The sequence below is a fragment of the Notolepis coatsorum genome (assembly GCF_963971535.1).
Source record: "Notolepis coatsorum genome assembly, chromosome: 2".
In the NCBI taxonomy this organism is placed as follows: Eukaryota; Metazoa; Chordata; class Actinopteri; order Aulopiformes; family Paralepididae; genus Notolepis; species Notolepis coatsorum.
Window position 1 is genome coordinate 167,304,115 of NC_140166.1, and position 23,017 is coordinate 167,327,131.

The 23,017-nt window shown below is 43.1% G+C and overlaps 1 protein-coding gene across 1 annotated transcript in view; it reads left to right on the forward strand.

The window, feature by feature from the left end:
- Window positions 1-525: 525 nt before the first annotated feature.
- The window catches only part of LOC311223612 (glomulin-like), a gene marked incomplete at its 5' end in the record, with an annotated part of 29,521 nt that continues 7,029 nt past the window's right edge, over window positions 526-23,017 (forward strand). Inside the window, 10 exons of the mRNA XM_084308387.1 lie at window positions 526-576; window positions 1,822-1,947; window positions 6,018-6,126; window positions 6,868-7,120; window positions 13,702-13,792; window positions 14,821-14,987; window positions 15,140-15,193; window positions 15,301-15,331; window positions 15,449-15,538; window positions 16,823-16,864. Coding sequence (XP_084164513.1) covers window positions 526-576; window positions 1,822-1,947; window positions 6,018-6,126; window positions 6,868-7,120; window positions 13,702-13,792; window positions 14,821-14,987; window positions 15,140-15,193; window positions 15,301-15,331; window positions 15,449-15,538; window positions 16,823-16,864 — 1,014 coding nt within the window. The remainder of the gene's footprint in view (window positions 577-1,821; window positions 1,948-6,017; window positions 6,127-6,867; window positions 7,121-13,701; window positions 13,793-14,820; window positions 14,988-15,139; window positions 15,194-15,300; window positions 15,332-15,448; window positions 15,539-16,822; window positions 16,865-23,017) is intronic.

Genomic DNA, 23,017 nt, shown 5'->3' on the forward strand with positions numbered 1-23,017 from the left:
TATTAGCAAACACTAGCAACAGGAAATGAACATGAGTCCAAGCTGTTCCCCTAGCAACACCATTCCACTGATCTATAGCGTATACGTACGTACACAGCATGAATTTATACTGTTACAACTTGACAAACATAAACATTCTAAATGGACCCAAGTTTACTTCCCGTTGCAGTGTTTGCTAATACAATAGCTGATAGGAAATAAACTTGGGTCCAAACTGTTCCCTAGCAACAGAAATCCAGTGAAACGGTATAACAGTATCTAGAGCCTTCCAGACAGTTCGGTGTTGTCTCAGCATTATAGACGTGTTCTGGTTTAATCCTATTACATCTCAAGCACAGTGGAAGATAAGAGGTTTATGTGAGGGTTCCTCACAGGCCTCCTCTCTCCCTCGAGACTGTTACCAAGCTAGTTACTACGGCTGGTATTGGTTCCTCTGGCTGCAACATAGGACACTGTATTATTTTTTTCCCCAAGTGTAATTATCGAAATTCTTTAATAACCCAAGGATTACCTTTAAGGTCGGAGATGACACTAGTGATGTCCGAGGAACAGCTACATGATGTAATCAAGAGATGGGTAAGTCCCATGGAAAATAGCCAGATTCACACGGCATTATCAGAGAAAGACCATGTTTAGCACAAGAAAAGAAAGCATCAGTCTTAAAGGAGATAGAAAGGCTGAATGTGAAATATTACTGACATTGACATCTTAAGATTTTGCTTAGAAAGTAGTAACCCTTTTTCAGCTCATTATCCTTTAGGCAGATGCTATTAGCACCCAGGTGTCCGTAGCCAACAATGCTATTTGCACTCGGGCACACATTACACTGTATGAGCCACAGCTTGTTGGGCTTATACATATAGTATATACACACAGATATTGCACATGTATATACACACAGATCTATTTTATTGTATCTATTATTCTTATTTGATCTTGTTCTTTCTTTGGTATTAACTTCCCTTGTGCTGCTGCATCTAATTGAATTTCCCCTATGGGTGATAAATAAATGTACATCTTATCTTATGCACTGTAGCCATTTATACCTGGGTGATGATTATTAATAAAGATACAATAACATCTAAATGTAATAAAGCTATTTACATTCAGGTGAGTCACAGCTACATGAGAACCCAGGCGTTTATTAATAAAGGGCTGGGGAAAGATAGAGGCATAAGTAATATATGTACGTATTACGTATAAAAAAAAAGGTACAATGTGTACATTTACATTTAGTCATTTAGCTGACACTTTTATCCAAAGCGACTTACAAGTTCTGTACGACAAGTCATCAGGAAGGGCACAACTCTATCAGCTGAGTAACAATGTTCATCAAAGTGTAGGTTAGTTTATTAGGACAAGTGCATGACAGTAAGGTTAGTTAGGGTTAGATTTAAAAAAAAAAATTTTTAGAAAACATATTACAAATAAATATTACATCAAAATGTTTTAACTTTGAATTTCCCCTACTGAGGATCGAGCCTCCAAAATGTCATCCAACTCTCTGCATAGGAGAGTGGGTGTAAATAACCGAATAGCTGCCATGTGACTATTCTCATCCGGGTGCAAATAGACACTCTGTATTTATTTTATTACCAAAATAGATGTAGGCCTATGGGTCTGGCATTTCAGCTTCAAACTTATCTAGAGAAGTCATGGTAACCATATTATCATAAAGAGAAAATGTGGAAAGGTTATTTTTTCCCATTATAATTAATTAAACAGAAATGTTGAGACTGTGCGATGATCAAATAAAATGTATGCTGTGCCTCAAAACTGTAAATGAAATCATTGTGTCATTTGATATCCCTCTCCATCTAGAGAGACACTCCAGAGGGCGGCTACAAGTCAGAGGACTACGAGTGCTTCAGGGACTTGGGATGCACCTGTCTGGCTATGGGTGACAGCGTAACACTGCTGAGATATGTTCAGGATGACAAAAACCAGGTAACTGAACTCCCAGTCCATTCTCTTCGGTTCAAATAACAAACTCAGCAAGACCGACGGCTTCTCAGTTACAGTGGGTGACAATATTGTCACAAGGAAAGACGAAATTACCTACCTGGGTTCCATCCTAGAGGCAAATCTTTCCTGTGACAAAATGGCATCCAATGTAATAAAAAAAGTCAACCAACGAACTAGATTCTTGTACCGGATCTCCTCTCTGGTAAACAAGAATACCCTGAAGACTCAGGAGCACGCATTCAAGGGTACTACGACTATGCGTGCACCTCATGGTACCAAAGCACCTCAAAGGCGCTTAAAACAAAATTACAAACATCACAAAACAAACTGGTCAGACTACTACTTGACCTGAACCCCAGAACCCACCTCACCCCTGCCCACTTTGACAACCTAGGATGGCTTAGAGTAGACAACAGAGTACAGCAACTTGCAATGGGCCTGGTCTACAAGATACACTATACGACTAAGGTACCCATGTACATGTCAAAATACTTCCCAAAGGTCAGTGAATACCACAACCACTACACCAGAGGAAGCTCAACAAATCATGTTAAACCCAGATTCGGCTCAAACAAGGGACTAAACACGTTTCGCAATTATGCCACATCAATGTGGAACGCCCTACCCAAAGCTGTAAAGGAATGTGAATCCCTACCCACATTCAAAACCGCTCTTAAAGAGCACCTACGGGAGGCTGCAATTCGAAACTGGCCACCGTAAATTCCCAAAACCCCCACCACCTCCTAATAGACAGTCTCCTCCCCACCGCATGTATATATTCCCTCCCCGCCGTATGTATATTTCTCTCCCACCCACCCACCCCCTCCTAATGTACAGTCCCCTCCCCATCATATGTATATACTCTGTCAGGATCTAGGGGTAACAGTACTGTATATTTGAATACCGTTTATGTCATAAATGTATCAGTACTAAATACCTATATGTCTTCGGCTATGATAAATATAGACGTGTCCCGATGCCATAAATGTCATGTATGTTGTGTATGTCATAAATGTCTATATGAATTGAAAATGGGGGACCCTGATGGAAACAAGACAAACGTCTTTCTCAGGTCTGCATCCCCTTAACAATTGTGTGTATTGAGCCGTACTGTATTGTACCCATTCTGCAATCTGTTAAATAAAGTTTTCATTCATTCAACACTGCAGCTATCAGAAGCTCAAAATGATCGCAAACACAAAGAGTTCACCTGCACCTCAGAAATGAAAGGGCGCATGATGGGGGACAAGTCAGTCAACCCCACGAATACAAAACGAAGAACCAGGAAATTGACAGTGTTGATCCGTTAACACTTTCAGTGCCACTCACGAGATTTCTCTGGTTTTTTTATAGGTGGTTGCATGCCACTCACGAGATTTCTCGGAATTATTATTATTATTATTTTTTTGCGATCTGAAAAATTATTGCATCACCCGAGCCTACCCGAGTATAGCCGAGGGGCGCCGGCGATCACTGTGGAAAAAAGCGCCCCCTGTCGTCTCCCAGATGACATAAGTGATTTTGGAATGGACTCAATGAAAATGAATGGGGGAAAAAATCCGGTACTCCACATTTTCCAGTTCACTGATCCAGCCGGGGTTACTAGAGTTCATTCTGGAGCCTCAGATCCCCGCGGATCATGGAGTTCTACTGTATCGCGTTGGATCCATACACGTATCGATTTTTTCGAATGGTGATCAGGAATTGGAATATACCAGTTGGATACCATCTGATGTCAGGTAAGGACTCTATGTTATCAGTGGTAGGATAATCAGAGTAAGTTTGATGAAGTTATAAGCTGTTTTGTGAAATGTCTTCTTTCGGTTTCACTGTAAAAGTCTGTGAGGAAATCAACGGAGCGATTATCAGTGCGCGGCCGTAATGTGCGTGCGTGCACGTATAATATTGATCATCTAGCGTTTATTTGAAAACGATTCATAAAAAGGCAGACGAATATCAACGTTGTGGAATATTCCACTAAAAGACGATTTTCATAGAATGCTCCAGAATGAGCTGTTTTTTATATCAAAACGGGGGCTTTTCTAACTGCTCTGAAACGGCAACGACGCGATAAAAAAACAATCTGCCTTCACAGCACTGACTGGAAAATAGTCTTTGATAATGCGATGGGCAGATTAGACACATAGCCATAATTTAAAACATAGATTAGGCGATATTAACGTTAACATTGGCGCCGATGGTGGCATTCAAGCGGTAAAACGGAAAACCAGGCGTGGCGCTGAAAGTGTTAACAGTCCCAAAGGCGAGACAGAATAACAGTGAAGATGCACATTATGTCCGTCTCCTAGGTGACAACAACCTCCAATCTACTGGAGCGGACACTTGCCTGTTGTTGCCCCGACTAATGCTGAACATCACCACTCAGCCGCTACTGTGTGCTACGTGGCCCTTTGACCCAGAGGTGTGGGGGAGGAAACTGGCAGATATAGTAGTCAGATTTCTCGCTCCAATGATAACCTGCTTTGATACAGAGCTCCTCTCTAAGTGCCCTTGGTCGTCCCACCTCCCCATGCTCTCCACCCCCGTGCTGCTCCTGCTTTCAGGAGCATGTGTCAATTTCTATTTTTCTTACCTCTTTCAGGAGCTAAAGAACAGTATCCATGGGTTGCAAACGATTGACTATCAAATGAGAAGACAGTGGCATCTCAACTTGATTTATCATCCTCTATCTATCATCTCAGGGCAATTTTTTGCCACAAGTCCCTGTTAATTTCCTATCCTGGTCAACACTATACTTTTTTCAATTACATGAACTGGTAATAGAGGATTAATGGTGCTTAATCATAGAACCACTTTTTAGGTAAGAATGTTGAAAATCTAACAATATTTTATTTATAATACAACTTGTATTCAATAATCAGCAAACCCATCAACCAAACATTTCTGGACAGCTACACTACAAATATGTTGAGAATGGCCCATAAGATCAGAGGAGCTCCCTCACATGTATTGCACACAGATTACGAGCTGCTACCCTCAAATAGGCTCTTCACGTCCCCCAAGTGGAAACTGAAAAGATTCAAAACCGAATTTGTGCCACATCCAATATGCCTACTTAACAAGGATAGAAATATGGTCACAATTTAGACAAGAAAATATACAAGGGCTGTGCAATATGGAATAACCTTGAATGTGGTTATTTACATTGTTTCTCTGTTGTCATGTCTGTATGTCTGTTTAGAATAGAATAGAATATAAGTACTTTATTGATCCCGAGGGAAATTCTGTATTCTGTAACATGGTTGTCTTGTGTTTACTTTTTTGAAATGCAGTATTGTTTATAAATTCTGTACCAACAGAAAATAAAGAATGATCTAATCTAATATGATAAACCTGAACATGCAGTACAATCAGTGTAGTCAAGGCTGCAGGTTTAAAGGAAGATGACAACATTATGGGAAATGCATTTAGTCTTTTCCAGAGTCAGACAAAGTGTGCCACAGAGACCAGTGTCCTCTCTGTGCGTTCAGTAGAAAGCTATCCAGCTGCGAACTAGCCTAGCTTAGCACAATGAATGGAAGCGGATGCGTAGCGGCTAGTCTAGCTAAAACTGTGGGAGAGTTTTTTTTCCCCGTTGGCCAACATCTAGGCTAGCCACTACACATCCGCTTCCATTCATTGTGCTAAGCTAGGCTAACGTGCAGAACGGAACTGATCTCTTCTAGTCTTACTCTGGAGAAGACAGTAAGTGATCTGAGGATTTATATACACACTTACAAACTACCATTACACAAATGAGAGCAATGCATGTTCTCTCTCTCTCTCTCTCTCTCTCTCTCTCTCTCTCTCTCTCTCTCTCTCTCTCTCTCTCTCTCAGAAAATTGTGAGGTCAATGGGCTGTGGTCTCTTGGCACCCCTTGCCATTGAAGTGGTTAGGAAGGGTAACAATCCCTATCACTGTCAGACTGCCATTACACACCTGACCAAGGTAAGGGAGCACAGTCATCTCACTTTTGTTGACAATTAGCCCCATGTACAATATACAATACATGTGATTGATATAAAGGCTATGTTTCTATCCTGATGTCTAGACCTGCAACCCCATGGAGCTGTTCGGTGGTTTGCTTGAACTAATAGAGGACATTGATCCAAATGCCATTTCTGACACCATCACAACCCTTGTTCCACACCTTCAAACAGGTAATACAATTGTACTTGTATAGGTAGTACTGTAGGTATGACATTATCACATACTCACACATCCTGGTAAATTCTATACAAAGCACTAAATGGAACAGGACCAAGCGACATTGCCAATTATCTTGTCAACTAGGTGCCCCCAAGAACATTATGATCATCTACTACTGGTTTATTGAAGGTTCCAAACCACAGCCAAAAGAAAATCTGTGATGCAGGCTTTGCAAATGATGCACCAAAGCTATGGCACACCCTACCTATGGACATTAGGGAGGCTAGATCACTAAATATGTTAAAACACACACATGTACACACACACACACACACACACACACACACACACACACACACACACACACACACACACACACACACACACACACACACACACTATCCCCCCCTTTAACACACTCTTTAACACAATGTATAGATGTAGCAGTACTGTCTATCTGTATGTCATGTATGTCATATATGTCCTGATGAATTGAAAATGGGGGACCCTGATGTAAACAAGACAAAAGTCTTTCTCTGGTCTGCATCCCCTTAAAAATTTTGTGTATTGAGCTGTACTGTATTGTACCCATTCTGCAATCTGTTAATAAAGTTTCAATCAATCAATCAATCAATCAATCCCCTTTCAACAGTGTCCAAATGTACTCCAGTAATGCAATGCATGTAACGCTTAAAGAATGGTGTTTGGCTCCCCCTGCTGTCGAGTAATGTAAACTGTCTGTCTCCACAAAGTGCTACTTCGGCTGGGAGAGGACAAGGCAGCCTCTTTGGGCCTGGCTCTATCTGCCCTGCAGAAACAGGTGTCCCGGCTACCCGTGCCTTACACTCTGGAGCAGGAGGTAGCTGATAAACACGGCCTGTGTCTCTGCTGCACTGCCCTGGCCGGGTTCGTGGGTCCCTTCGTGGAGGAAGTCAAGAGGAAAGATGGCGGAGACGGTGTCGCCCTGACTGGAGACGACGCGTTGAAGACTGAGCTTCTTAAGTTGTAGGTGTCTGTATGTTGTGATGTGGGTTCACGTTCACACATTGACATTTAGTCATTTAGCCAATGCTTTTATCCAAAGCGACTAAGGCTGAGACGATATGCCATTTGGAAGAATCGATAAATCGGGACCAAATTTTCGATAAATATCGATATTTTAAATTATTATTATTTTTAATATATATATAAAGCATTGTTTTTATTATTATTATTTAAACAACTAATTTATGTTTATTTTGCAGCAATTCTTTGTCGTTGCCGCCATCTTTAGTGTTACAGATTTCCCCATTCAAAACTACCACAGTGATCCTTCTCATTTTATAGTCGGTGGTCTCTGGATGTGATGGAGGAGTGCACTGCATATTGAATGTGCAGAGTTGCAATTCAACTGAATTGACATGAAATGGGGATGTTTTAATGCCACTTATCGATTTCACGCAGTTATGGATAAGTATCAATAAATCGATAAGTGGTCTCAGCCTTAAAAGCGACACATTGTGTACAACAAGCCAGCAAGAGGGTACACCTCTAGCGGTCAAGGGTAAGTGGTATTGTTCATCTAGCAGTGCCAAATCTGAGTGCTTCACTTGGAGGGCATAGTAGTATAGACATAGTAGCATTATAGTACACAGTGGTATAGACAGTAAGAAAGGTTAGTTGAGGACAAATAATTGATTATCCAGACAGATGAACACAAGGCATATATACTGTATGACCACAGAACACCATGGGCTATTGAAAGTCACCCACTGAGGGTGTATTGTTACAGTAGGGCTGTCCTTGAGTAAATAAATCATTAGTCGACTAATAGTCAATGGGTTTTTTCAACTAATCGATTAGTAGTCAAATGTCTTGTTGTCCTCTACAAATGAATACAATTATGCAGAAGGTCCTCTTTAAATCTAGTGTTTACCATAATAAGGCATGTTGTAAATATTTTCATCACGCCAGAGATGTGTTTATTGTTTTCCCACTAATGACTCATAATTCATTAGCCATAAACAATCATGATCACTACTACTACTTGACTGAAGACGTCTAGGTCAAATAGACTCTAACACACTGAATGACTAAGAGGGTAACGACGTTAAGCGAACTGTCATAGTGGCTTTTTGACAACACTTAGTGGTCTCATCCTTTTCATTACAGATTCAAGGCTGTCAGGTATTAAACTGTGTGGCTATCAAACTAGAAAGACTGTCAGGTATTAAACTGTGTGGGTATCAAACTAGAAAGACTGTCAGGTATTAAACTGTGTGGGTATCAAACTAGAAAGACTGTCAGGCTTTAAAACTGTGTAGGACCCAGGCCTAGAACTGGGCCCTGAGAGAGGGAACTGCGCCCTGAGAGGGAGGTTTGCCCTGAGCGGGAGGTTCGAAGGGTCAAAGTGGGTATCAAACAGGAGGGAAGACTGTCATGTTTTAAACTGTGGATACCAAACAGAGAAGGTAAAGACGACTTTAAACTGTTAAAACAGTAATCCAGAACTTTTTATTGCACTGTAAAAAAAAAACTGATTTTACATGTCTCATTTCATGTCTATTCTATTCTACTACTTATTGCACTATTTTACTCTGTCTATTCTATCTTACTCTTTTTATTATTGTCTATTTTTTAAACTGAATCAAACTATAAACGAGGTGGCCTGTTGGGATGTTAGATCTTAATGTGAAAAACTGTGATTTTATATGTCTGCACTTTATGTGCTCATTTTCCTGTCTTTTTTCTGTTGTGAAGCACTTTGAACTGCAGTTTCTGTATGAAAGGTGCTATACAAATAAAGTGTATTATTATTATTATTATTATTATTATTATTATTATTATTATTTTATTATTATTATTATTATTATTATTATTATTATTATTATTATTATTATTATTATTATTATTATTATTATTATTATTATTATTATTATTATTATTATTATTATTATTATTATTATTATTATTATTATTATTATTATTATTATTATTATTATTATTATTATTATTATTATTATTATTATTATTAGTGTGGGTGACCTGGCGAAGCCAGGTTGCAACCCACACTATACATATCCATACTCTTTTTATTCTTTATTCTTTATTCCACCGATTTTGCCAACACACTCGTGCCAGAGCGTTCGCGCCCCATACACGTGAAAGGTATCAAAACGACCGGCTTGCTCCAACTCGATATGCTATTCGAACTCGTAAAGTTTCACCGCACCGTCTGGCTACGAATCGACTTTAAACGGTAACATTTCGGAAATACAGTGCAATTTAGAGTTTCAAACACTTTGCAACACGTAAGCGTTCGCGCACCATACACGTGAAAGGTATCAAAACGAGCGGCTTGCCTATGGCAACTGCGGTCTCCGAACTCGTAAAAGTTTCACCGCACCGTCTGGCTACGAATCGACTTTAAACGGTAAAATTTCGGTCCCATTGGGAATGCATTGCATTTTAGAGTGTAGCAGCTGAAATAATCTTTTTCCCCCTACCTTGGGTGAATTGCGAGTGTGATCTCAATTTTGGACGTAGAAATAAAACAAACACATCAAAACGATGACACGGCTGTCATCCCGCTCACAAAAGAAAAATAAATGGAATTGGACATTTCTATCTCAACTGACGACCATTTGTTTGAAGGTTCTCCTCCCCATTGACCGCCATGCAATCGCCCTCTAGAAATCAATTTTTTCACACAATTTTTTAGCCTTCTGTTCCGATCGCCGAAGGAGTGCCACAATAACGCACGAATGCCAAAATCTCGCGCACAACCCTTCGCCTACTCATTGTAGTGCTCTTGTGCGAGTCACAACGCTTCATCTCTTATAGTTTTCTTTTAATCAATGTGACAATGCAGTCATGCATCTGCCTCCATAGAAATGCATTGGATAGAAAATATGCAAGTCATAGTGATTGCTTCACCTGTGTGGCTCATGGCTGATTGGTTCAGGCTTAACAGCTGTGAGGCTCAGGGCTCATGGCTGAGCTGACCTGCCAATGACATCATCCACTTAACCCATCATTGGCCATCACTGTGTTGCAGTACTGAATTGCTGGACAGCGCCCTCTGTCTTGTGGGTTGTGTCATTGTACTCAGTAGGGATATCCTCTTTCATTTTTCATTGGTCCATGTTGACCACCTTTCATTGGTCGATGTTGACCACTCCCCCGATCCTTAGACCACGCCCCCTTAGGCCACACCCCCTCAGTGTATCTCTTGAACCGTTTGTCGTAGAGACTTGCGGATTGTGCCATTGGTCGATGTTGACCACCTTTCATTGGTCGATGTTGACCACTCCCCCTGTTGACCACCTTTCATTGGTCGATGTTGACCACTCCCCCGATCCTTAGACCACGCCCCCTTAGGCCACACCCCCTCAGTGTATCTCTTGAACCGTTTGTCGTAGAGACTTGGGGATTGTGCCATTGGTCGATGTTGACCACCTTTCATTGGTCGATGTTGACCACTCCCCCGATCCTTAGACCACGCCCCCTTAGGCCACACCCCCTCAGTGTATCTCTTGAACGGTTTGTCGTAGAGACTTGCGGATTGTGCCATTGGTCGATGTTGACCACCTTTCATTGGTCGATGTTGACCACTCCCCCGATCCTTAGACCACGCCCCCTTAGGCCACACCCCCTTTCAAAAACTCGGAAAAATCCCAAAACCCGAAAACTCGGAAAAATCCGAAAAACCCACACTATACATATCCATACTCTTTTTATTCTTTATTCTTTATTCCACCGATTTTGCCAACACACTCGTGCCAGAGCGTTCGCGCCCCATACACGTGAAAGGTATCAAAACGACCGGCTTGCTCCAACTCGATATGCTATTCGAACTCGTAAAGTTTCACCGCACCGTCTGGCTACGAATCGACTTTAAACGGTAAAATTTCGGAAATACAGTGCAATTTAGAGTTTCAAACACTTTGCAACACGTAAGCGTTCGCGCACCATACACGTGAAAGGTATCAAAACGAGCGGCTTGCCTATGGCAACTGCGGTCTCCGAACTCATAAAAGTTTCACCGCACCGTCTGGCTACGAATCGACTTTAAACGGTAAAATTTCGGTCCCATTGGGAATGCATTGCATTTTAGAGTGTAGCAGCTGAAATAATCTTTTTCCCCCTACCTTGGGTGAATTGCGAGTGTGATCTCAATTTTGGACGTAGAAATAAAACAAACACATCAAAACGATGACACGGCTGTCATCCCGCTCACAAAAGAAAAATAAATGGAATTGGACATTTCTATCTCAACTGACGACCATTTGTTTGAAGGTTCTCCTCCCCATTGACCGCCATGCAATCGCCCTCTAGAAATCAATTTTTTCACACAATTTTTTAGCCTTCTGTTCCGATCGCCGAAGGAGTGCCACAATAACGCACGAATGCCAAAATCTCGCGCACAACCCTTCGCCTACTCATTGTAGTGCTCTTGTGCGAGTCACAACGCTTCATCTCTTATAGTTTTCTTTTAATCAATGTGACAATGCAGTCATGCATCTGCCTCCATAGAAATGCATTGGATAGAAAATATGCAAGTCATAGTGATTGCTTCACCTGTGTGGCTCATGGCTGATTGGTTCAGGCTTAACAGCTGTGAGGCTCAGGGCTGCGTGTAACTGTTCCGCAACAGTAAGTGACTTCCGGGGTAGGCCTGATTGGCCCCGACAGGCACGTGACGCGCAACTTTCTCTGCCGCGCGGCACGCTCCGCGGAGCCGAGCGGCAGAGCTTACGGAATTACGTAACTGTCCAAATACGCCATGACTCTCATTCGGCGCTATAGCTCACCTGGCAGAGCAGCGGTCCTGCGATCCTGCGGTCCGTTGTTGGTGAGTTCGAATCCCATCAAATCTTTTTTTTTTAAAGTGATTTTTTTTTAACGTGTATTCTTTCGCCGGTTAAGGTTAGGCATGGTTAAGGTTAAGGTTAAGGTTAGGCATTGTTTCGGAGTTGGTTAAGGTTAGAACGGTTAAGTTTAGGCGCTGTTAAGGAGCTGGTTAAGGTTAGAGTTTGTCTTAGAGAATGGCAATATTCTTTCTATGGTTAAGGTTAGGCATGGTTAAGGTTAAGGTTAAGGTTAGGCATTGTTTCGGAGTTGGTTAAGGTTAGAACGGTTAAGTTTAGGCGCTGTTAAGGAGCTGGTTAAGGTTAGAGTTTGTGTTAGAGAATGGCAATAGACAGCCTATTTCCGCGCGACAGCTCTCAGCAGCCTCGTTGCGCGTCCTGAGTTTGCCGCGTCACGTGCCTGTCGGGGCCAATCAGGCCTACCCCGGAAGTCACTTACTGTTGCGGAACAGGTACACGCCTCAGGGCTCATGGCTGAGCTGACCTGCCAATGACATCATCCACTTAACCCATCATTGGCCATCACTGTGTTGCAGTACTGAATTGCTGGACAGCGCCCTCTGTCTTGTGGGTTGTGTCATTGTACTCAGTAGGGATATCCTCTTTCATTTTTCATTGGTCCATGTTGACCACCTTTCATTGGTCGATGTTGACCACTCCCCCGATCCTTAGACCACGCCCCCTTAGGCCACACCCCCTCAGTGTATCTCTTGAACCGTTTGTCGTAGAGACTTGCGGATTGTGCCATTGGTCGATGTTGACCACCTTTCATTGGTCGATGTTGACCACTCCCCCTGTTGACCACCTTTCATTGGTCGATGTTGACCACTCCCCCGATCCTTAGACCACGCCCCCTTAGGCCACACCCCCTCAGTGTATCTCTTGAACCGTTTGTCGTAGAGACTTGGGGATTGTGCCATTGGTCGATGTTGACCACCTTTCATTGGTCGATGTTGACCACTCCCCCGATCCTTAGACCACGCCCCCTTAGGCCACACCCCCTCAGTGTATCTCTTGAACGGTTTGTCGTAGAGTCTTGCGGATTGTGCCATTGGTCGATGTTGACCACCTTTCATTGGTCGATGTTGACCACTCCCCCGATCCTTAGACCACGCCCCCTTAGGCCACACCCCCTTTCAAAAAATCCGAAAAATCCGAAAACCGAAAAAGTTCAAAAACTCGGAAAAATCCCAAAACCCGAAAACTCGGAAAAATCCGAAAAATCTGAAAAATCCGAAAAATTCGAAAACTCGCAAAAATCCCAAAACTCGGAAAAATCCGAAAACTCGGAAACATCAAAAATCCGAAAAAGTTCAAAAACTCTGAAAAGTCCGAAAACCCGAAAACTCGGAAAAATCCCAAAACTCGGAAAATTCCGAAAACTCGGAAACATCAAAAATCCGAAAAAGTTCAAAAACTCGGAAAATTCCGAAAACTCGGAAACATCAAAAATCCGAAAAAGTTCAAAAACTCGGAAAAGTCCGAAAACCCGAAAACTCGGAAAAATCCAAAAACTCGGAAAATTCCGAAAACTTGGAAAAATCAAAAATTCGCAAAAGTTCTAAAATTCGGAAAAGTCCGAAAACCCGAAAACCCGGAAAAATGCAAAAACTCTGAAATTTCCGAAAACTCGGAAACATCAAAAATCCGAAAAAGTTCAAAACAGGCGTCACCCACACTTTCACAATTTCCCCCGCGCGGAATTGTCTAGTTATTATTATTATCCTTTGCCTACAGCTGCATGGGGAGCTTGAGGGATCCTCTTCTTCAGGCCCAACTGGACCAAGCGAGAGAATCCCCCTTGTGGCTCTTTGCCACAGAGATACTGGTAAAGACCAAGCTCCTTTTTTTAGTTTTCTCTCTACAGAAAGTCATAATGCACCATTGTAGTCTCAATCCACTAGCCAAATGCTGGTACATTATACAGGGTTCCCACAGACATTGCTAAATGAAATTCAAGGACTTTCAAGTACTTATCCAAGCACTATTTTTCATTGTAAAAGGGCATTTAAAAGGATACAATTCACTTTTAAATACTGTTGTTTTCTATAAAAAAAAATTATCAGATCCAATATTTATGGCTTAAAACCAATTTCCGACAATTAGTTACACTTTAAATAAAAAAATTAAATTTATTGATTCAGAACAATTGTATCATGGATGAACAAAACTTTCAATGTGGATGGTTGATTTGAATTTCAAGGACTTTTTAAACACCTTGTTAAAAAACTGGCTGTTAAGGAATTCCAGGCCTCGACTTTTTTTGGCAAAAAATCAAGCATTTTAAGCACTTCAAGGACCTTGTGCGAACCCTGATATATAATGTAGCTAGTATGTTTACTTTAGACACATTGGCAGGCAAACAATCAAAAAAGCATGTCAGTATCATTTCATCCACTGTGGCTGGTGGATGAAAAGTTAGTTATTTGCCCTGTATGTGAAGTTTAACCCTTTCACGGCAGCACTACCAAACGGTTAACCCTTTCACTGCGACAATACACAGAAGGATAACCCTTTCACTGCCACACGACAGCAGGTTAACCCTTTCACTGCCACACTACAGAAGGTTAACCCTTTACTATCACACTACCGACGGTAACCGTTGGTAGTGGTGATAGTAAAGGGTTAACCTTCTGTAGTGTGGCAGTGAAAGGGTTAAAGGATGTCAAACTAATGTTTCCATGCACCAGCCACAGTGCCGCCTAGTGGTGGATTATATACACACTTAGAGGACGCTTTTATTAGTCTACCAGTTAAACTCAAAGCATCTAGTAGACAAACTTACCAGCGTTCAGAGAAGATGCATACAAGCATTTGTCTGGTGTTGTTCATTTCCCACTGTCATTCTGATCCCAGGTCACACTGCTAGCAATCCAGGAGCCCCTCTCAGATCTCCTGTTCTTCAACTCTCTGAAGAGAGGCACTCTGATGGACAGCGCAGAGTCCCAGGAGTCCAGGGCCTGTCTGGCGTACTTGCTCTTTGTCCATCTCATCGCCATAGAGAGCTTTCCAGCAGTATTCAGGTAAACAAGCAGCCAAACTCTTAATACATGGATCGTTAGGCTGACAATTAACTTTTAACACAAAGGAGGAACAGCTAATCTATATACAGTTTATCGACACCAGATAGAGCCTACTGTACTATATAATTCCCATTTGTTCTTTGCTGTTTCAGCCCAGTGTTTGTCCTGCAGTGCAACATGGACTACATCAATCTCTTGCTTAGTAGGTATGTCATCAAGACCAATATTGACTGATCACAGCTCCTATATAAAAATGCCTGACTTCTTAAATTAATGCGTCACTTTTTCTTCTCCTATTTTTCTTTTGCAACAGAAAGAATGAATCATGCTTACTCAAAGGGCTGGTAAGGCCTCATCTATATGAAATACTGTGAATTAGCAAACATATGAATTTAAGAAATAAGCCACAGCAACTGAATCAATTTTACTCAAGTGTAAATGTATGAAATAATGTCCCTCAGGCACTGTATGCAACAAGTCTGGAGAGCGTGGAGGCCAACAGTCTTCCAGTGGAGCTGCTGGAGCTGAGGTCCTTCTACAGTGTTCCACAGGTGAGACAGTCATATTAGCCTCCTACACATTTAAAGATATGTTGAAATGACGCAGAATATGCAGTTCTTAAATAAACATATATTGGATTTGGATGTGTTCCAATTTGTGTTAAGAAGTTAATATATCAGCTTATCCTTCACACATGGTGTGTAATCTTTCAACACATATATGAATGTGCAACACATCCTTGTGTTATTTCAACACGTAATTTTTAGAGGGTAGCCAAATGCAGCGTAATTTTAACACATTGGACGCCAGACCCGAGATAAGTCGGGTTAACTCGCCATCGCTTGAGCGCCAAACCCGAGGAAAGTCGGGTTTTGGTCGTTATTTCTTTTATTCGCTATTTCCATTCATAATCCATGGAGGGAGCCTGATATTATCATTGGGAATGGGTCTGAGATCGCAAATGTCCAATACCGCCACCTAACACCTTGCGGACGGTATTGCACATCCTTGGAATCTCTCTGGCTCAGTCTGTACGTCGATCTAAAAAGTCCAGTCCAGGTTTTCCTAGTCAGGCAGTAGTAACGTTTATAACACATGGATTGGGGATAATAAAGCACCGCCGATTCATGTACTTTGGTGGATTATGTTGGCAACACGATCGACATCAATACTTGGCGATCAGATAATTGGAATATTCTTTTTGCAGTACATCCTAGTCAAGGTAAGTGCTATATGGTATCAATCTTGCGTTGATCCAAGCATGCCTTCGTTGTGATCCTGTAGTGATATGTAACGTTACTCCACAACGTTTGCCATTGGTGACGATCGAAGCATAGAAACCCCCCCCCCCTTTCATGCATGCATGATGAAACATAATACCGATAATATAGCGTTGATTTCAGATTGTTGATCCAAGCGAAGAATGGCACGGTTTCTAGTGACATGCACTAAACGCTGCTTAGCGGCGTTTCCTGGGATTACACAGACTTACTCTAAAACTATACTCATATTCACCACGGTATAAAACGGGAATGTATGGATGAAAAAATTATCTGTTTTTTGCATCTTGACCGGAAGAAACTCAATGACAATCGACTATATTATTAGATCTATAGCTATACTATTTAATATAGTTTTAGGTTTTAGCACTGCAAACACCGGCATGTATCCCCATTCATTAAAGCGCTGGCACACACAGCCATACGGCCCACAGCGACCTCTGGCGCTGAATGTGTTTAGTAATAGTAACAACAACAACAACAACAACAACAACAACAACAACAACAACAATAATAATAATAATAACCTGCATGTTTTCCACTCCCAATTCACAGAACTTGCTCCAAGTTCTCACTGATTGTCCAATTCAACATTTGGTGAGTTTATAAGATTTACTTATAGAAACAACACTTTTTATACTGGTTAAGCTGTCAAAACATCTATCTGTGCATAACGTAAGGTTATGTATATAACCAAGTTCTATGAATTCTGGTGACGCTCAGCGTCAGTCTGCACTGACTTCACTTCGTGCACTGAATAAAAAATTCCACAATGTACCTTTACATACCAACATTCGTCTGGCCACATCCCTATCCGCTTACCTTCATAAGCAGGTGTGTGGTCACCTACTCGCCTCCTTCCCAAACGTTCACCACCAGGCGAGATCAAGGGCCGCAGCGGCGTCCTGACGCTGAGCGTCACCAGAATTCATAGAACTTGGTTATATACATAACCTTACGTTCTATTTCATTCTGGCCTCCGCTCAGCGTCAGTCTGCACAAGAGGAGCTGAGCGGAAGCCAGAAGCTCGACAAATGTACCCCGCTGAGGCCCCCCACAACCATCAGACCGGGGAGGACCGAGCCCCCCGACCCTCCCTAATGGAGGGATACCCTCCCTATTGGAGGATGGGAGGGAGACGGATCCGACCGTGCGAAGAGGAACTCGAGCAACTCAACGCACAGGATGAGCAGACCGTGGCTTGACCTCACGACTACGCACACGCACAACCCGCATGCCACCAGGGAACGAACGGAAGGAACAACCCTCGTTACTGCCCCCAAAATCACGGGGTCAAGAGCAAACTCAACCCTGTGGCAAGGCCGTGGCAAGGCTCGGGAAGCACACAGGGTTACCAGAGGAGGTCCAGAAGACCACTCCAACAGCCCCCTCTTCGCCATGCGTGAGAGAGGAGCGAAGAAAGGAGAACCAGCCCCTTATAATAGTGCCAGGTACAACGTGTACCCAACAAAGGGTCTCCATAACGCCTAACCCTGTGACACCCGGGCCGACCCGGCATTTCCCCCCCGAAAAAAGCACAAGTCCCTCAGGGTACCAGAACAGCAGATCTGCGTCCCAGGCGGACAACGGGTTAACAGACCTGGACCAGCGCGACCAGAACCAGTCCCGTGCCCTAACCACGCCAACATGCCCACTCCAGGAGAGGGGGTAGGTATGCGTGTCGATCTAAAACATGAAAAGAGGGCGCCACCCAGATGGTCCCATTTGTACCGCGCTCAGTGGCCCACCCCAAGGGCGTGAGACCCCTCTACCTATGTTCTGATCTATTCCGTTAACATCCCCCAGATATGAACGAGAATTCATCGAGACAACCTAGTAAACTGGCGCTCAGAAGAGACAAAACTCCATCCCAGTTGCCCTATAAAAACGCTGTTTTAATAACGGGCAACCAAGGCGTACTTAGCCCCCTGCGTGATTCTTAACAGAAACACCCCGAGCCAGCACTATGTACGCGTCGAGACCCAAACACATCAATGGATAGTCTAGCAAGACACCAGACATTGTTCCTCCAAGTCGCCTGGGAGAATGACACGGAGCCGTCGTGCTTCATGTTCTTTCCTCTTTTTATTTAAAAAAGAAAGAAACACAGACTGACATGAATCCCACGTGACGCAGCGGAGGGTAATTTTTTTTTACATTTTTACATCCCGCCACCCTCGCCACAGGGAGGAGACGGAAATCCCCAGAGAGACTTCCCACACGAGCTGTATAGATTGAAAAGAATATATTGCAACATTGAGCTATGTAACACTTGGGTTAGAGCTCTCCGAGGAGGAGGCACTGAACCAATGCACACTCAATAATCTAATTGAATCGAATACACACACAATAGAGCAGAACTCCTTTTTTGAAGTTCTACTCACCTTGACAATCTGAGGAGGAGGCTCTGAACTCTGAGGAGGCTCCCTCACTGGGAAGGAGAGTCCGAACTCACAGAAGGCACTTCTCCCTGAGGAGGAGCTTCGTGAGGAAGAGCTCTGACAACTCCCTGAAACAGATCCATAACATGGACCTGAACAACCCACGGAAGTCTTACCAATAGAGACGCGCTCAGTGACGTACTCTATGGTGGGGGAATTTCCGCGGTGCACATGCCCAATCTTCCAGGGCATGGGACCAGGAAACTCCCTCCCCCCCTTACCCTGTAACGTGCCGAACAGCAACGTGACAGGAACCTTGAAGGACAGGTGGTTTTAACCCCTGACCAATCAGAAAAGGGGAGGCAAGGATTACCAGTTCACCCCTTTACGACCCCTCACCCATGATACGATATAATGACAAGTAGAGCATGACACAGTCATAGCATGCTACATGAAGCATCTAACAGCCTCACATAGCTCATGCGCTAACCTGCTACCTGAGTTTTACTAAGGAAAAACACAGAACAGAGAGGGCCCCTTTAAGAGCCCCGATCCAGACTTACACATGTGCTTCTGTGGGCCAAACCTAACCCAGTTGTAGATCACAAGACACACACAACCCTTCATCACAACAAAAAATGGCAAAAGTACACTCTTACTACAGAGGAACGCCGTTTTTCATAACGAGAGAAGACAGAAGTCCTCGATTATGTAATGGCCACAGACCTTGCTAAGCACACATGATAAGTGACCAAACGACCTTTTCTTTAGGAAAAAATTGTTTCTCAAGCGGAAAGCACAACCCCAGCAATTAAGCTGAGGGTTACATCGTATCCCCACAAACACAGTGACACAATATATTGTAACCAAACATGTCTGAGAGGAGGGGGGGGAAGCCCCAGGGAAACCAGGGGGTCACCCCTCCTATCTTACCCTTGATACGACCAAGGCGAACAGGCACCTCTGTTAATGTGTGAACATGCTGTTCATTGTCATCACAGGCTGAGAAAAAAGATTCATTCCTCAATCACATGTCACTAAGCATAGTGTAAGGGCAACCTAACAAGAAATGCTGCCAGTGAGGGAATACTGGGTGAAGCTCTTTCCTACGCGTGATGCTTGTTGATAATAAAATGATGTCTTCTCCTTGGTTACTGTTGAGAGTTTTTATTACTACTTGCAGTGTGGACAAATATAAGCATACAAAATAAACTCAAAAAGTGACTCAATATAACTGAAAACAAACAAACGAGCACGGTAAAAAGATAGTGTGGCTTCCCTGTGATAATTACCCAATTTCCCTGCCGCTGCACACCTGTAAACACTGCCAGCTAATTGGTCAACACTTTCATGGTGACACGGTGCCTTCATACAATAACATAACGTCAGAAAATCATTAAATTGGCTACCACACTCCGGCCCCCAATTGATACTATATAAACATGTAACAATTCAATGCATGCAAGTGATTGTAGCCAAGTGCGTAGTCCACGTTGATATTTAATTTGTAATGTCCAAAGTTCATGTAGTCCGAAGGAAAACAGATACTAATCTAATTAGCTTCCAAAAGAAGACAGATCTTGGTGATAGTTCAAAGTTCATGTAATCCAGTAGGGTTGGTAACCCCAGTAATAGAAAATTGGCTTCAGTCTATTCAGCGTCCAATAGAAGATAGGTCTTTGCGATGGTTTGCTCCAGGACGTTGTACTTGATCCGGACATTCAAACTGCACAAGTCCATGTCTGACAGGATCCACGAGGCGCATTAGAGTCCGCTACCATGGAAACGTCTCCTATGAAAAGTTCATCTTGTTCTTTGGCCACCGTTGTCTTTGTCTTTTCCTCGCTGTCATCCCTCTTGTCCGACAGCTCCTGTTTCCTTTTCTTTTCCTAATTAGAGTCAATTGACATTGTCTTTACATTCCTTGTGTTCCTTGTGTGTGTGTGTAGCATCCACAGAGTCTCTTGCCTTTGTTGTGTTTCTCCAGGGAGTCTTTCCTCTCTTTAGCCATGTCAAATATGCCCTTTTTCCTCCTTCTTCTCTTTATGGTCTTTCTCTTTTGTTTTTTCTGTTGGGAAGTGGTTCAGTTCATCCTGACCAGGTGCTGAGTCTTTCCTATGGGAGTCAGAGAGGCCTGGAGAATCACTTAACTTAGCTACACGGCGTTTGTGGGATTTGTATTCCTTGTACTCCTTCACAGGACCGTCCCAACTGTCGTCCCGTAGAGGCAGGAATCAAAGAAGGGGTCTGAGGCCCACCTGTCGTGGTGGTCATCGGAGGCACTGAGCTTGGTATCTTCCATGTTCAGGAAACGGTTGTTGACGTCGTAACCTTTATGTTTCGGCTCCCCCTTTGGTGCCTTTTCATTTTTAGATTTCTCCTTCTCCTCCCTGGTGTTCTTCTCCTTGTCCATCTGCAGATGTTTCTCCTCGTTCTGTTCACTTTTCCTGTCAGCCTTTGAGGAGGACTTCTCCTTGGACCTTTTCTCCTCTTTGTGAGCCTTAGGTTTCTCCTCCTTGAGCTTGTCTCTCTCTTTGAGGGTCCTTTCCTTCTTGGCTGATTCTTTAACTTTCTTAATTTTCTCCTTCTTCGCCGTTCTCTGCAGCTCTTTCCCAGAAGACCAGTCCTCGTCCTCAGGTTCCATTTTTGAAAGCCGCTCCTTTGACTTATCTTTCTGAGAAATGGAGATGCGGTTGGCTGTGACTGTGGGGCAGCTAATCCCACTCTCATTGCCTCCTCTCAATGGTCCGTTGACAACCCATCCCAAAAGGGTTTTAACAGCGTAAGGTCCTTTACCCCTGCTGTTTATCACCTCCCATGGCTCCATTGCGTCTGGAGTGTTAGTTCCAATTAACAACTCCACGTCAGCGTCAATAGCAGGAATTTCCACAGTGTTTAAATATGGCCAAGCATACAAGTCCTTTTGTCGCGGGATGTTATCGCGAGTCACAGGCATCTTGTGTTGAGTGTACACATCAGGCAACTCAATGTAGGTGTCACTGTTTAGTGCCGCAACCTCTAGTCCCGAGATGACGTGACTGTTGATGAAGTTTTCTTGGTTCATCGTTTTCATTAAGAATCTAGTGCTCCTTCCTGTCACGTTGAGCTTCCTCATGAGTTGCTCAGAGCAGAAAGTGGATGAACTGCCGGGATCTAAGAATGCATACGTTTCTAAGACTGTGTTGCCTTTCTTTGCCTTGATCTTGACAGGCACAATAGACAAGACGCAATTCTGTGCTCCGGCCCCTATGTGGCCACAAGTTTTGGGAGTGGTGACTTGACTCATTCTGTTTTCATCTCGTGTGTCATCTTGTCGTGATCTTAGTTCTTTCCATTCCCTTTCATGAATATGGAGAATGGTAGGATGTCTTAGGTTACATATTTTACAAAACAGCCTACTATGGCACTGTGAACTTATGTGCCCGACATATAGACATCCAAAGCAAGCGCCCTTTCTTTTTAGAAAGTCTATTTTTTCACCATGCCGCTTCTTCTCCATTTTAGAACATGTTTCCAAACTGTGGCCCTCTTCACATAGCAGGCAGGATTCTCTTATTGGTTTGTCTCTCTCCTCTTGATTGTAAAACTCAACAGGTGCCACAAATGTAGCAAAACTGCTTCCTCTCTCCTGCAGGCGCCCTTGTGAAGTTTTGTTTCCAATCTTTAACTTTGACATTGAGACAACAGTGTCTAGAATGTCCCCGTACAGTGGGTCAGATGCAATAGACACTTGTCTTTCAATGAAGGTGACAACTTCACTGAAACCTGCTTGACGATGGTGTCTCTCCTGGTATTCAAAAGCAATGTTTCTCCATCTGTCTCTGAGTTTGTAAGGTAGCTTCATGATTATTGCCCGTAGGTTTGATGGCATGTTCATCTCAGACATGTAGCTGATGTCTTCCATGGCATTACAGCAGATGCGTAGAAATAACGAAAATGCTTGTAAGGCCTTGATATCCTCTGATTTTACAGGTACCCATCCAAACGCTCTCTCCATATATGCAGTGGCTATTTTCTGCTCATTTCCAAAACGTTCATGCAGAAGCGTTCTAGCCTTGTGATACCCCCTGTCGGATGGCATATGTTGACAGCTCTTTACCAGCTCTTTAGGTTGCCCTCTAGTGTACTGCTCCAGGTAGTACAAGCAGTCCACACTGTTAGCAGCCTTTCCTTCCACGCCATGTTCAAAGGCTCTAATGAATGTGTTGTACTCAAAAGGGTTTCCATCAAAGATTGGTATATCCCTGGGGGGTAGTGATAAGGAAACTTGCTGTTGCACAAGTAATGCTGTAATGTCATTTTGCTTCTGCATGATCGTGAAGATATTGCCTTGATCCTCACTGCTTTGAATGGGTTGCTGCGGTGAATA